General features: G+C 41.9%; 1 protein-coding gene across 2 annotated transcripts in view; it reads right to left on the bottom strand.

Annotated features, from left to right (window-relative positions):
- Positions 1-3,227: 3,227 nt before the first annotated feature.
- The window catches only part of ppm1h (protein phosphatase, Mg2+/Mn2+ dependent, 1H), a 37,501-nt gene continuing 24,226 nt past the window's right edge, over positions 3,228-16,502 (bottom strand). For both annotated transcript variants that reach the window (XM_026175289.1, XM_026175288.1), the window contains 4 exons: positions 11,715-11,778; positions 9,785-9,892; positions 4,197-4,348; positions 3,228-3,856 (listed from right to left, as the gene is read on the bottom strand). In XM_026175289.1, the coding sequence (XP_026031074.1) occupies positions 3,709-3,856; positions 4,197-4,348; positions 9,785-9,892; positions 11,715-11,778 (472 nt within the window). In that variant the 3' untranslated portion in view covers positions 3,228-3,708. The remainder of the gene's footprint in view (positions 3,857-4,196; positions 4,349-9,784; positions 9,893-11,714; positions 11,779-16,502) is intronic.

The raw sequence follows: 16,502 nt of genomic DNA, 5'->3' as shown, positions 1-16,502 counted from the left end.
GCCTCTTTGGAAGGCAGCACTTTTATTTTTTTTCCTAAGGGCTGGGTTAATAAATAAAACTGTTATTTACTACCTTTATCCTCCTCCAAAAGGAGTGTTTCAAGGCCGTGCCCTCGACTGTCCCATGCGGCACTGCAGCGAGGTAACGCATCACCTTCTATTACAGCAAATGAGTATCGCACTCCGAGCCCACTCAGCATCTCCCTCAGATCTGTCCATGGGTGGGGTGGGAGTGCTGTGACCTTGGAAAAAACAAGCCACCCACAGGAATGACTGTGTCATCATTGTCGTCATCCAATCTGGACCACACACGCACACACGTGTGGAGAGTAGGAGTGGAGTGCCAGATCCGAGCTGGCCTGACTGGAGGAGGATGCGGTGCTGGCCTGTGGGGACCAGATGGCCCTCCAGCTCCTGCAGAGGACCCAAGAGTGTGAGATTCCCACGACAGCGCTTAAAAAATTCTTCTGAGCGCGTTCCACATGCTTTCATAAAGGTGATCAAGTATGCAATATCTTAATATTGACATGTTGGAAGGATAACATTGGTTATAACAGCAATTACAGCTCCATAAACATAATCCTAGGTATTTATTTACTGTCGAATTACCGAGAAACTATAAAGTACAAATTTTACCAATAAAAATTGAACATGGAAAAAGAACAAGTTTAAATAACAGCAAAGACCTGGCTGCAGGACCTTGCTCAACATTCCACACCCGTGTTAAACAGCATTATGCAGCAGTGCCTGTGAAAGGATGTCAGGAACAAATGGTCTTACTGATCACCGTCAGTGATGCAACTCTGATGTCTGAGAACTAAACGAAATCCAATCTCTCCAACTTCCTGTGCACAAGAACACAGTTATTACTAATGCTTCATTTGACACGATCCTCCTTTCATATTCCTGAATGTATATTTAAAGGCAGTTGTTTTCTTTTGTTTGTTCGGAGGTTATTTTAGCTACACATTGGGGACTTTTGAGTGTCACAGCTGGGGAGTGGGGGAAGAGTGGGGTGGGGGCACTATTAACCAATCCAAAAACTAACACTTTCACTTTAAACATTTAATTAGTTTAGCCAGGTTTACTTTCCCTCCTGACTCATATTGGATGTTTTATTCTCCTGACATGTTAATTTAATTTACATCCATGGTCTCTCAGGTATTTCAAGTATTCAGTATGACATCACCGGAGAAGGACTCAGCAAAAATGTTGCAGATATTCCTTTTTAGCTCCACAGATGTTTGACTTGCATTGACAGAATTTTTGGGTGAAAGAAAATGGCCCACATTCGTACCTTTTTTTGGTCAAGCAATCAAGTACGTGTACGTACGTGTTTTTCAAAAAGTCAAGATTACTTTCCTTGCAGCAGCCTCCACCAGGAAATCTTCATTGAGTTTGGCTATCGTGTGAACTAATACCCTTCATCCACATTTTTGCTTCTGGACTGTCTTGACACAGTTTGTCAGAGCAGTGATGGTCTTATGTGGTGCAGATGCTGTCTCCATTAAAGTCTAAGTTCCAAGAAAATTTCTTGTTTGATGCAGAATCAGTTATATCCAGTATTCGATCGTATTTGATGAGTCATTTACATCAGCGCTATATCAGTTCACGTTTTTAAAAAAATCTTTTCTTTCATAAAGTTCATTTGATACAGTTACCAAAGAGGCCAGGCCGCTACTTTTCCCAATACTCTGAGCTGTCTGCCAAGTGCATTCCAGAGCCAGGATCAATCAACACCATTTATTTATTTTTTAAATCACTGAGGCAGCAGAGAATTGTCACAATTGTTGATCAACTACTTTAATAGAGCAGAAAAATGAACTTCTTCACATTTATTTTTTTTAATGTTCCTATGGGATTCTAAAACAGTACAAATCATGTGTGTTTTGGTTTCGGTAAGATATGCGTGACTTACAGTAAAAGGAAGGGAGAGTTTGTCTGCTGGAAAAGGTTATTTACATTTTTACATTTAAATAAATTTACTCAGTTTCACCATTTTCACCTTCAAAAAAAAAAAAAAAGAAAGTACAATTTGAAATAAAATATGGAAACCCACTCCGTAACGTAAGAACTGTGTTGACTGCTCAGACACAAGTTTAGCAATGACGGGCCAGATTTATGCTCTGAGGGACATCTGTAACATCAGCGTCGTTACAGGTACCTGTTATTTATACATTTTGATGTATTTTTTTTTAAAATGAGAACAATAAATCTGAGAAAAGGTTCTATGAGGTAAAGCAGGGATGTCAAACTCCTTTTACATCATGGGCCACATGCGGCCCACTTTGATGTTAAGTTGGTCCGAACCAGCGATACTCCTCTCCTTCTGTCAGTGTAAAGACATTTGACTACACATTTAATCCCAATTACTATAAGAAAAAGAAGTGCAATTTTTAATTTTTCTACGTGATAAAGAACTGTAGCTGTTGGAAATGAGAGAAATCGGTCAGTGCAAATAAATAAATGTGTAAAAATTACAGAAAAAGCTTCTGGTGGCTCATTTACCCCCCGCGCCCTTGTAATTACAAAACTGAAGGTTTTTGTTAATTCATAGAAAATGCCTTGTTTTATTTTTATTTTTACTCATTTAAAAAAAAAAGTTCAGTGAGAAAACAGGAACCTTTTTGTTTTGATCTTTGTTTATCTGTTACATTATTACCAGTGTCTTATAATTGGCAATAAGGGAGATCTTCATAAGGGGAAATACTATGTCCTCTTTCACATATCCCAAAGCCATCCAGTGGGCCAGATTGAGTCTTTGCTAGGCCAATTCTGGCCCCAGAGCCTTATATTTGATGCCCCTGCTGTAAAGGATGACTACGTAGCTTAATGATGGCACATGCAGCAGGTGAACGACAGCTTAAGGAGGAACATGTCTGAAACATGTTTGTTTTTCTTTGTAGATCTCAACTGATGTTCAAATAAATACAATAGTAAAGAAATAAGGAGTGTGAAATGTATTGGGCCAAAATCTTTTAAGTGTCACTCCACCTGGTAGTGTAGTCTTCATTTAAAAAAAATCTCTCCTTAATAGCAAACGCAGTATCGCAATGGTACAAATGAGCAAAAAAATGGCAACTGCAGTATTAGAAGTAACAGCCGAAAGTCAGCAGAAGGAAACCCATTTTTCCCACCCATTTCACTGGGAGGTGTGGAAAAGTGAATGGCTGAGTCTGGCTAAGTTAAAAGCGTGCGTGGAACAGAGCTGGAATGATTCATATTTACAGCAGCCTTTAGGTTTTGGGGGGGGGGTAAACACTGTACAGGTGTTCAGCCAAACACACTTAACCAATGTCTTGTGTTTCAGATTATTTACATTTTCACATTATTAAATATTGTGCATTAGTTAGTAACAGCAGTCCTGAGATGTCGTCATCTCATTCGAGAGTCCAGGTTTACAGGGTTTGCCCCCCGAAACACAGCTAAGGATGGCTTCCACGAGAATTAAAAAAACAATAATAACAGTAATCATTAACAGCTACTCTTATGATTGTTTCCTTTTCAATATTTAAAAAAAGGGAGAGAGAGAGATCACCCTGATTGAGGATAATCAGGGTGAAACTGAGACAGATCAGGTTTTGATCTGAGCAGAAACAAAAGCACTTTTAAAAGGAGAACAAGGAATGAGGTAAAACTGCACATGTGAAGTTTTAAAAGGTCAAGGCAGGGTTGTGTTTCAGCGATGGCTGCGGTTTCGTAGCTTGGCTAGTTCTGCTTGTTTCCATACATGAGGGGAATGATGTAGACAGAGATGTCATCTCCGGAGCCTAATCTGTCGTTGGCTATCCTCCAGCCTCGATCCTTCAGCACCCCCCTCGCTCTCATTATGAGGTCTTGAGCTGCCATCGTGTACCTGAGGGAACGAAAGTGAGAAGTAGTTACGGTGTCAGCATCACACGGCGATATTCAATTAGATAATGATCAGAACAGGGAATAATGGCAACGTGCAGCCATTGAATAAATGCCTCTGCCCACAGTCAGAAGAAAACAAACAAAAATTAAAAAAGTAAAACCATTGAGGAAATAATCAGGGAATCCTGTTAATGAGCTGCTCTTTGACATCATTATCTGAATGTTTGGAAATTTGCGTAATCGTGAGAAGATAACCACGTTCACCCTCTCCAAACAAGACAGAGGTGAGAGGAAGTTCAGGCCTGTCTGCGACTGCAGCTGTGTGGGATGGGTGAACATGCCTGTGCTGATCGTCAGGGTCGCAGTTTGCCAGGAAACAGCCGACCGATTCAGCCACTTCCTGGTTGGAGAGGACGTCCCACAGTCCGTCAGTTCCCAGCACCAGAACGTCATCGGCTCCATGCTCACACTGTGCTAAAGGATAAACTCTGACCTGAAGTTAGAAAAAAAAAAAGAGAAGCAAGAATTGTAAAACTTTGCTGTTTGTACAAACCTTGTACACCCGTTACATATTTATAGACAGAAAATATTGTATAGATGGATTGTGCATTTTAGCCGTGTTTAACCTGAAAAAGCTGCTGCAACGCACTTTATAATGTGCTGCACATTCATCTGTTCAACATGCTCACTCTGTAATTAATGGACAGCAGTCTTAAGCCTTAGCCATGGCCTCCTAGTGGTTATCTTTAATCTTGAAAGGGTAAACTGATCCAGATTATATTCTAATACCAGGGTGGTGAATCTGAATTACAGCAATAAGAGCATTTAATAATTTCAAGACGGGATGCAAGTTTAATACTTCAAAACTAACAGAGCAGAGGATTTGCTCTGTACACAAGGCTCAGAGTGAATCCTGGAAGTTCATCTCTGTAACTGATGGCTCAGCTGATACTCTATCACACAACATACTGCCTGTCAGAGGTGGGAAGCAATGAAGCACAGACACTTTATTACTGTACTCGAGCAAAATTGTCAGGTAACTGTATTTCAGTGTTTATTTTTCTGACAACTTTTTACTTTTACTCCCCACATTTTAACACAATTACCTCTGTTTTTTACTCCTTGCATATTCATGTACAGGCATGTTATTTTTTGGTTCATGCATTTTCGGGGAGTCATTGTTTTGTATTTGTCATTGGTGCTTATTGCATAGGATTCACTGCAAATCTTACTGTGCACATGATTCATTACATTATACTCAGGGGTTAATATGTTATAATATGTTAATAAGTTGTGATTGCAGAATACAGCACCTAAGTATGTATACTCCTGCTTAACTGACAAATGTATGTACTTCTGCCACCCGTCTTGGCTGTTTCATACAGGACATGTAGCTTCGGCACCTCTGCAGGCTGCTCTGCAACCCGCCTCAATCCCAGCTGTTTTTCTTTCTTCCTGTATCTGATTTAATCTGGGTTGTATCTGTTGTCACTGACGCCTCTCCTTTTCTGTGCTGCTACTCTCCCTGCTCCTGGCTTTCAGTGTTACAATGCTTTCCCACAATGCAATACAGAAGGCAAGCAGAGGAGAAGCTGGAAATGGCGTAATAATGAAACATCCGATTAAAGTACACCATCTTAGTGGTAAATGGACTGGTTTATCTATAGCACTTTTCTACTTTACTTGAGCACTCAAAGTGCTTCTTGCTTCAAGCCTCATCCACCCGCATTCATACAAGCAATTTTTCTACGCCTAAGTGCTTTCTATGTCTAACATTAACACTCAGAGGGTAACTCAGGATTTACTACCTTGCCCAAGGGTACTTTTTCCATGCAGAGTGGAGGAGTCAGGGATCAAACCACTAACCTTCTGATTAGAAGATGACCTGCTCCATCTCCTGAGTATACTATAATGTTTGCTAATGGGTCACTAATCAGTGACTTAAGAAAAAATGGATTACTGAACTGCTCCCGAGTGGAGCCACGCTGGCCATCTTTTACACAGTCACTGGTACTGTTCAAAGATTTGACAGCTTAGAAACCAAAATTTTCATCTATCATTAGCGCTACATGCCAAGTCAAGGGATTTCCAATTTCATTGTTGTGCTTCAAGCAATTCTGGACCAGAGTGCTGGACCACCCAACATTTTTATTGACATAAGCTACTGAGATTATAAGAAGAAGAAAAAAAAAATCAATGGCAGCCACAGAACACAATGTAAACTGTTTTGTGGATTACCTGTACTGTAACAAGTCTCTTAGTGTGGATATCTCTACATGAATCTCTCAAAATATCAGAAGAAAAATTACTAGGATGATCTTTCCATTTAATCTCTACTTTCTTAACACATCCGCCTCCATATACTTGTCTAAACAATGTCGATGGTCTCAATCCTTCAAAGATATTCTGAAGCAGGGAAACTCGTGTTACTGTGGCAACTCTGGTGAGGCACAGTCTTTTAAATTACTATGGGCGAACAGAAGCATACTCTGAAACAGCAGGCAAAAATAATACCCAGTGGCCTTGGATGGCTTTTGTTTGGTTGCTTCAAGTAATTCTTTTGCTACTGTGGAGGCGTTGCCTATTCACAGCAGGCACACCAACTTAGGCTACTTTAAAAACAGAACACCACACGCAAGCAGGGAGAGTCACTGTAAGATTATCAAAATGAGTTGTGTGTGGATCACAAGGCTCCATGTTGTGGGGAACCTTGAGATGAACAGTAAGTCAGGCTTTGAAAGACAGAAACACAGCGAGACTATCAATCTATGAGGCAGCATTCCTATAGTATGTCAAGAAAAGGGAAGGACCTGATCCTCTGATTTTTACTCAAATACCCAAATTCTATGTCAAAATGACTCAAACTGCCAAGGTCAGCCTGTTTTATTTATTTTTTATTCACAACCTGAGAGAAGTCTGTAATTCTAACTTGACAGTGTGCAGGGAAAACATGTCCCCGCAGGACGTTTTCACATTCCCTGCAGGGCACTCTCCCACACATTTCTTTGAACATATAAACTAGTGGATGTCAAAATAAGTCAATATCAGGAAAAAATTCTTCTTTTTGAATGCTTGTATATCTCCTGTGAGAGGCCAGTGGTCTATCCAAGGTGTACCCTGCCTCTCACCCTATGACTGGGATAGGCTACCCTGAATTAGCTGAAAAACCTGAAGACGGCGAATGGGTTTATTAAAGCCTAAGTTACTTTGACAGTGACCTTCAGTTTGTGTGTATTTTGGGGTTCATCTTCCTATAATACACCACAGATTCTCTATGGGGTTGGGGGTCAGGTGATTTGGTTGGCCAGTCAAATGCAGTAATAATTAGTAGTAGTCCTGGCACTTTGGCAGAAACTTCACACTGGAGTTTAAAGACCTTTTTTCTCCTCAAGACTGTAGGACCTTGATTTTCCCATAAAATGCTAATTTTACTTTCATCTGAAGAGACTTTGGACCTCTGAGCTACTGAAACGCTTCTTGCTTTCCTCAGCTCATGTCAGATGCTTCTCCGGTTCAGGCATGGCTTTTTATTAGCGTTTCAGTAGCCTCTTTCCTGAAGACCATCTGTATGTGGTGGCTCTTGATCCACTGACACCATTCACTCCTTGTGAAACTCTCCCAGTTTGTTGAATTTACTTTTCTTAACAATTCTCTGAAGGCTGCAGTCATCACTGTTCTTTGTGCACAGCACTCTGACAACAGTCATGCCTTTCATAGTGACCCTCTGTGACTTCACCCTTAAGCCGATGTTTAATTGTATTGTTATTATTTTTCTTCAAAAGAGGCTATTATGGCCCCTTAATGCTCAGGAATACCACGTCTTTCATATAGAAATCATGTTTTTATGCTCTATCTGGAAAAACCTTGACTTCACTCATCTTATAGGAACATCAAAAAAAGGAGGCTGAACTATGACTGAACTTTGAGTGCAATGAATTAAAGATCAAGAGAATGTGCAGGTTTTCATGACTACTGCAATCATTTGCAGTGGATTCCTTCTTGCAATCCACTGCACTGCAGGGACCATCAACGCACACGTTGACCACACAGTTCACAGTCCCTCCTGTTACTGGCTATCAGCGGTTACCTCTGCGCTCTCGTTATATCAGGCGGCTGACACAACGAGGGTAATATAAAACTAAAGAGCCCCTCTAAAACACTAATGTTAACATACTGCCACTCTTGTTCTGACTTTTCCTTTTATTCCGTTTTCTCTCCTCCCCTCCTGACACATGCTCAAATGCAAAGGATTTTAAACCCTAACCCAGACTTTGGCTCCCTTCCCCAGAATAACTTAACATATCTCTCAGATTTTAGTCATTCAGCAGCTACGCAGCAACAAGGCCAAAAAGGAGTAGGCACAGATTTCCTCACTAACAGTCCAAGCGATGTATGTGCCACAAGAGTGCTCTGCTTTCATCATTCTGTATTTGTGTACCCACACACCCACTGTTTTATAGCAACAACTTTATGTAACCTGACGGAGGATAGATGCTGTGAAGTGACCGATGAAGGTGACTCTTTGAGAAGAGTGAGAAGGTAAAAAACAATTACATTACAACTGCTAACATCCAGGTTTTTCTTCTTCTGCTTTGTGACAGACGATGTAATCATTGCATTTGATGCAGTCATGTGAAAAAGTGTAACCCACAGAAATTGTTCCTATTAAGGCAGGTTATAAACTCAAGTGAATAGCACACAAAATTCATATTTTGTAGACGATTTAGATTTTTTAAGTGGCTTTAAAAATAAGTAGGTACATTTTCAGATTTGTTGCCATAGATTCAAACATCCTAAAGTGTGGTAGATGAATCCAAGATACTGTCTGGCCACAGTAACATTAGACCTGATTGGTGAGACATGGGCAGCTCTGTGGGAGAAAAACCTCATACAAGCTATAAAGGACACTGACAGAAATGTTGTATTTTGGAAGTTGCTTCGCTGCCTCAGATACTGGGCACATTGCAGTCATTGATTCAAATATGTATTCCGCACCATATCTAAGAGTGTTAGGAGATAACACAAGGCCATGTGAAGAGCAAGGTTTGCAATTTCATTAAAAGAGCACCTCTCTAACTGTTGAGCACAAGGAGTGAGGATCGATAAAGCCTTCAACTTGTGCTGAGGCCAGTGGCCGGGGGAAGCGTTTTAGTTTAGGGAAGAATAGATTCAACTGAATAGCAGCTGTTTCAAAAAGAAAACCACCTGTGAAAAAAAGAGAGAAACTGAAGATGAAAGAGGATATGATGATGCAAAACAAACCTCAAATGCCACAAAAGCTTAAGGCATTCAAGTTTGAAGGTTTCACTGTGGCCCCATAGTCCTCCAAAACGCACATTATCGGAAACCTTTATATATGTCGTACATACAAAACGGCCCAAGAGTTTCAGAGAATTAGTATCCTATAGATAAGAACTGCAGGAGAAAATCCACAGAAAGAACTGAAAGACTGCTGTTTACAAAATGCTTTTGTAATCTGTAATAGTTTGCCAAAGGAGGCCGTGCAGTGTGTGGCCAGTCTTTGCTCTTACTTTCTTATTTTGAAACTAAAAACGATGGAAACAAAAGTAGTGCGCTCACCGTCTCGGCTATTTTTGCATATTTGCTGTGGTTGTGTTTGTTAATATCATCGTTATCTATAGTCAGTATTTCAACGATTGTCAAATGTCTGGTTGCTCAGACAAGCCATAAAAGCCAACAACCTCCCATGGGATGTACTTATTTTTTCACATGACTGCATATCCTTGAGAGCCTAGAGGGTGGTAGAGCCTGTTCTTGTCAATACTTGGCGAGAGGCCCAAACCCACTGGACAGGTCGAACAGAAAAGACTCTGAATCCTTTTTCCTTCTTTGCTGTAAGGCAAAAATTCTAACAACATGACCAAGGCAGACATAGAGAAGGACACAAAAATGTAAAACTGGAGCGTACCTCTGGGCAGCAGGACAGGAAGGGCTTAATGTAAATGTTGGAGTCGTGCACTTTGAGACTGTGGTCTCCGAGGCCTCTCGTTACCCCGATGGTCGCCAGCACGCGAGCCTGGAAAAGATCAGAGGCATTTAAAGCACAGCCTCCGTATGAGTCAAACAAAGCAGCAACAAACTCTACGAAAGGCATTTTCATTTCTGCCCATGACTGATCGTCTTATAATGAGTGAGAGCTTATGTAGATGTTATCTAGAAGGCCACCGTGGAAGCCTTTTTAACCTCGGGTCTCCATTTTGAAGCTTGGTCATCATTTCTGCTCTTCGTCACAGACTGCAGAGATCGGAGAACCTGACGACACCATGACTGGTGAACAGTTTAGAAACGAGCCAGAGGTTTTGATTATTTGAATCGCTTTGCTTTTAGGAAAATCTTACATCTAAAATCTTGCATAAACCACCATGTGTAGAGCAGGTCGCACATAAACCAGGAAGATAGATGTCAACAACATCAGCCTGTGGTAATAATTCTACCATTCATTATAATTTTTCCAAATATTTGGAACATGTGGTTAACATTTGGGTTTGTTTAATTATGTCTGTGGGTTTTAGACTTCAGGCACTGACTGCAAAGTATTAAAAACAGCCCTTAGATTTTAAATTATGTTAGTTTGCTAAATTACTTTTGAGCCTCTGAAAATGTGGGATTCTGTATAAAAAGAGTAAATGTAGCACTTTGGATCAATCCACTGAGAGACAGACAGCCATTAGGCATCTAGAGCCAATTCAGAAAAACTAGTTAAACTAACTACCGTACATGTCAGAGAGAACATGCCTCACAGCAACAGATGGTGGGTTCAAACCCAGGACCTTGTTGCTGTGAGGTATCAGTGCTAACCACTGTACCACCGTGCTACGCTTTTTCCCCCCCTCTTTAAATCCTGCAATTAAAGCTGAAAGTCTGCACTTCAATCACATACTGATTGTTTGATCCTCCCTGAAGCTGATTCATATTGTCTGGAAATCTCTACTGTACAGAGAAAGAACTTTTAGGCACGAGCACAAGAGGAGCCGAGTAGGACTGAGCTTGGATCAGTATGCAGAACGACGCAGGGAGAGTGTTTTAAAGTGGTGGAAAGGTTCCTCCAGCAGAGAAAGAGGTAAAACATCCTGGGATTAATTGTAGAGTGCCGGTGCCCAGAGGGCGGCGCACCAGGGGCTTTGAAGTGTTCTGGCGTTCCTCTGTCTCACTCTATCTAGCCATCCATCTCCGCTCCTCACTTCAAAGGGAGAGGACACGACGTGGGCACCGGCAGCTGCGCCGGGGTGAGTCTGAATGCGGTTGTGGGCACATAGAATACTGTAGGGGTGACATCTTTCCCCTGCTGTCAGTCAAACTCAAATCTATTTTCTGTACGTATGGAAGTGAAAACTGGGGAAGAGCACGGCGAGAGCATATTCGGGTCTATCACACTGCTCCTTTGACCTTTTCAAGTCAAAAAAAGAGAGAAAGGCTCCTACACACCACTGCATGTACAGTGTAACTGAACGAGGGGGAAACTCTTGACCTTTTGTTTTGTGTCATTTCCCTTTTTTCAGCGTTGACAAGATTTTGTTAGTACAAGTCAGTGTTTCAGTATTGATATATTCAGTTAGCATATGTTACCTTTCATCAGATCCATCTAACACACGACTCAGATAGGACCATCACATTAGACCTCTGCCTATTTTTTTTTTGTTTTTGTTTTTTAAATTGGCTGAAAAACATAATAATAAGTCCTCGGAGAGCTCGTTTGTGCTACAGGTTGTGCAGGATTCAAAAAGGCCAGGAATGTCTCTACACAGCGATTTGGGTGATGTGAGGTCGGGTGTACCAATGATGCCCCGGTGAGCTTTGATTACATGCATGGCACATGAGGCTGTGGAAGCACTTCTTACCTTCTTCCCTTCACCGTAGATCAGGGGAAACTTTAGGTCATCTTCCTCTATGGTTTTATATGCCCTGTGCAAAGAATACAGAACACGTTAATGTTTTTTTTTCTTCCTGTTTATAGCAGGCTGCACACACACATGCCCTAGAGATACTTCACTTCCATACCCCCACCCCCTCTCCTTCCCACAGGCCCTGCTGCTGACATGAGGGGACTGGCACAGAGAGAGAAAAGGCAGAGTTAAAAATTCACACCAACACACAGAGATCCTTAGCTTAATTCTCTCACTTTCTTTTCCCCCCCGTTTCTAACTGATCCTGTGAAGGTATCCCTAGCGACAAAGAAGACGCCTGCACGAGACAGTCTAGGTGCACTGTTGGTTTTCTGCAACTGTCTGTGGCGCCTGCGCATGTACGCCTCTGAAGGTCTGAAAGTAAAGCAGCTAAAATGATGCAAGAGAATCCACACTTTCCATTCTCCTGTTCTCAGAGCACTCTTTAAACTCCCCACGCGAACTAATGAATAATTTACCATCTTCACACTGGGACTAGACAGAGCTGCGCTGTGAGGAGGAAGACTGTACAATGCTCGCTGTATTCATCTCAGATCTAAGCGATACACTTTTCACCTTTACAATTCGGAAAGTCGAAGTGAAGAAACCCAGCACTCTTGCTCCTGGTGCGTGTGCTCCTATTCATCTGCGAGCAGCTGTACTTCACAGGAGCAGCTGTGTAACTTTACTGTACCAGATACATAACAAAACCCAGCCAATTTCCACGAGAGCTGCCAGGTCAGAGTTTTCCATTCAGAACTCGCACCAGGTGCTGTGAATAAAATTCTGGCTCTTGAGCGAGCGCTGACTTGGTTGAAAATACAATTAGAAACACAGGTTTCTCTTTATTTTAGCTGTCAGATCACAGGGAGCGAGGAAAAGAATATTCAGAATGGTCATAAAAGTGGCCTAACGTGGATCGGGGGATGCTTTTCATGTAGGGAAATTTCCTGAAAATAAATGTTTAGTTTGAAAAGCTGCTAAAAAGACAAATGTTTCATTTGTGAATGTGACCCAAGTCTGCCCAGCACACCACAGTCCATGTACTTCAGATTAGCGGGGACCAGGATGGTTTCTACATTACTGCTGGTTTCACTCAGAGAGACCATATGTTTCCACCTTAGGCGAGCGCTACACTGCTGCACTCAGCACTTTTTTTTTTTTTTTTTTTTAACTGTGAAAGCAAGAACTATCACAGAGAACACAGCCCACAAACACAGGAATACAGTCTAGAGCCTCATCTAAGCGAGGAGAGCTGTATTACCAAATAAGAGCCTTCAGAAGGATTTCCTCATCAGTTTCTTAGATCTAAAATAGCACGACCGATGATACGAAACTTAAAACCATCTACCAAGACAGGATTCACTGTTTTTGTTAGGAAAAAAAAAAGAAAGAAAGAAGAAGAGGTGCTACTTCTGCTGTGTCACTCAAAACTTCTTTTGTTTTACCCTTTCACCTTCAAGATTTGTTAAATCTCCTGAAAAAAACAACAAAACTACGACACGGAGACACGCATTCCTGTCATTATTTCAAAGATGTCTTGGATAAAATCCCCAGAGCCTGCTGTCAGGGACGGCCTCCCCCTCGAGACGAGTGTTTACAGCGAATCCAGCCTGTCTGACTCGAGATAACAAGAGTGTGACAGGATGAGAAAGATACACATTAATCCTGTTATGATACCTGCTCCTTGCTCTGGGACACTGAGTTCTAAAAACAGCAAAGAAAGTTGCTCAAGGGCTGCGCTGTTTCACCACACTTCTTTTTAAAGAAGTGTGGTCACATCCCTGTGGTCACATCCTCACATCCCCTGAGCTGGGGGGGGGAAGCTCAGGGGATGTTAGAGGTGGGCGAATGGAACCAGATATCGACATTATCAATACTACCGCTGGAATTGGTATCAGATCAATTGGGCACGTCTATTTTATTTATAACCTACAGTAAAGTGCTGTAGAGGCAGGTGCATTTACACTCCAGATCTTCAAAACCCCAAATCAAAATACATGAAACGTAAAGTAAAAATAAAAAGAGGGATTTATTGGTGAAAATGGGTTCAGAATTGGCAAATTAATGATGATTCATCTCATAAATCTCCCCTAAATGACCTGCCTTTTATTGACCCTGTATTTACTTGGCATTGGTTCAGTATGAAACTTTGCAGTATTGTAAAGCACCGCAGGATGTTTGGTTGCTTGATACATTGCAGCATGTGACTAAAAGGGGGGCGGGTACACCAGGGAAAGAGGGCAGAAGGGGTTGTATCATGTTTTCCCTGCAGGTGACTAAAAGGTGGACAGGAGGGAAGAAGGTGGTGTCACCTCCGCCCGCTGCAAAGAGGGGGTGACAGAAAAACATTGGCAGTGCATGCACCGCGTCATAACTCGCTTGCACACTGCTATATATACACACCTGTCAACAGATACTGAGGTGACATTGTAACGGGCCGTGTCAGCACTGGATGAGTCACACAAATTAGTGCAATTGACAGTTGGTTTTTAAAAAAAAAACAATTTTTTTGGTCAACCTTGATAGATTGAGTGGTGCTTTCAAGAGCAAAGCAAGGCCAGAGAAAATGGCAGTGACCCAGCGACTCCTCTAATGCAAGCTGTAGGCATCAGTCATACCAATACAAAGCCATAATGGAAAAAGAAAGAAGGAGCAGATGGAGGGCTGGAAGACAGAGAGATTCCAGGCGGGCGAAATTAATACAGCACTTTGTGAAGTTTTCAGCACTATGGCTGTTTAGACGCATCGCACGCTATAATCAGGGAGATATCTAATCAGCCCCCAAATTCATTCATTCTGCAGCTTGACAACAACCCAAAACATGCATCCACAGTCATGAAGAACCATCTCTAGCAACAAGGAGGCCTGCAACAGATGGTCTGGCCCCCACAGAGCCCCGATCTCAGCGTCTTGGAGTCAGTGTGGGATTACATGAAGAGAGAGAAGCAGATGAGACGAGGCGCGTTTTCCCGAGATGCCTGGAAAAATCTATTTGCCAAGTACCTTGAAAAAAGTGTTTGCCCACAAGAACCTGGTATTGTTTTCAAGGCTGACCATGGTATTTTCTTTTTCTTCTTACATACAACACTCTGTAAGAAGAAAAGTATACCTTAAAGACTTTTGAGTGAATGCCACTGATACGACTGTTTGTGCTTCACAACCATTCACTGTCATCCATCCCTTCCCTCCTTTGTGACCAACACAACATACCAATCATCCTTCCTTCATCTGTTTATCAATTTTTACATCTTACCTCAATCCACTTACTTCTTTTTCCTTACTCCAGTCACCCACCCCTCTTCCCCAACCTCCTTCCCTCCCTCCACCTGCCCGCCTGCGTTACCGCAGCTTCTACATTACGGCGAACACGGCCGACTGCTCAACATCCATCATTCTGGGCAAATAACACAGCCTTCCATGCCGGCCAATGACCACTATTACAGCCGACAATGCCAACGCCAGAACCTCAATCTGGTCCAACTGGCCGAGGGAGGGGAGGTAAAGAAAGCAAGGGAGGGAGACAGAGAGGTGGGCTGCAGGCCTGTATGCCTTCATTAGACTGCAGCCTTGATCACGGATGCCTTTGAGGGAATTGGACGCCAGCGTACGCCTACACGCTCACAGCATGTGGGCACACAGGCTGCACATACACATATACATGCACAGACAGAAAGCTGAAGAAAGATTAAAAAAAAAAAAAAAAAGATCCTCTCTCCCTATACAGCATATAATCTGCACCTATAGACGATGACACAGTTAAGTCAGAGCCATGCACTTCAGATCAATTAGCTACAGCAGCTGACAGGGTACTAATTTAAGACCCAGACTTAGTCCGGGTGAAATTGAGCCATAACTGGGTTATGGGTAGAACCTGATTAAAAATACATCACAGGCTGTCTCTGCTGCTCAGACAGTAAGCAGGCAGACTGAGTGAGAGTTTTGGGCCCAATAAGAAGTGCAGCCACTGACTGACCTACATCTGCTTGAACTGAGCAGAGCCATAAAACACAACTGCATGCAGGTGGAGTCAAAAAAATATATCCTGCTCAACTCTCGTCAGTCACCCACTTCATCCTCAGTTCACGCTTTCCTGCGATAGAAGTGTCTCTCCTGTAAATGCATCTGCATAGCAATACTTGTAGTTTTCTAGAAACAATACAAAACATAAAACACACAATAATTAGCTCTGCCAGTCATTGCATGGATTCTGCTTAGTATCTCAGCCAGCTCGGGATAGACTGCTGCCAACGTATGTCGCAGTGCAAGTGACACAAACGGCACTGAAATCCTATTTAAGAGCCCAGAGCATCCTGACTGAGATGCAGAAGTCTGATTAGAATCACATTAAAAAGCAGGCTTTCTAAACTGAAATGCCTTTTCCACTAGTTTGGGGATTTTTAATAAGGGATCATTCTACATATCAACTTAAATAATCTGTAATTATTAATAATGGATAAAAAACTGTTTTTAAAACTATATTTAACTATATTACACGCTCTCAGTGTCAGCACAGGTTACCAGTTCAATTTCCTAAAACAGTGAGTCTTTTCTAAGAATTAGTCACACCTCAAGTAGAGCACCAATACTGACTGTGGTCCACCACCACGAACCAGATACGTGAATAATAATAATAATAATGATAATAATAATACACCTGCACCTTCACTTCGAAACAAGCATCTGGTTTTGAGCGTTATATTTTTCTCATCCCCTCTCTCTTTACGTGTGTCTGTGTGTGCT

Source organism: Astatotilapia calliptera, chromosome 7 (genome assembly GCF_900246225.1).
Source record: "Astatotilapia calliptera chromosome 7, fAstCal1.2, whole genome shotgun sequence".
NCBI lineage: Eukaryota > Metazoa > Chordata > Actinopteri > Cichliformes > Cichlidae > Astatotilapia > Astatotilapia calliptera.
Note: the sequence above shows the minus strand (reverse complement) of the source record. Positions and strands in the feature narration are given on the sequence as shown.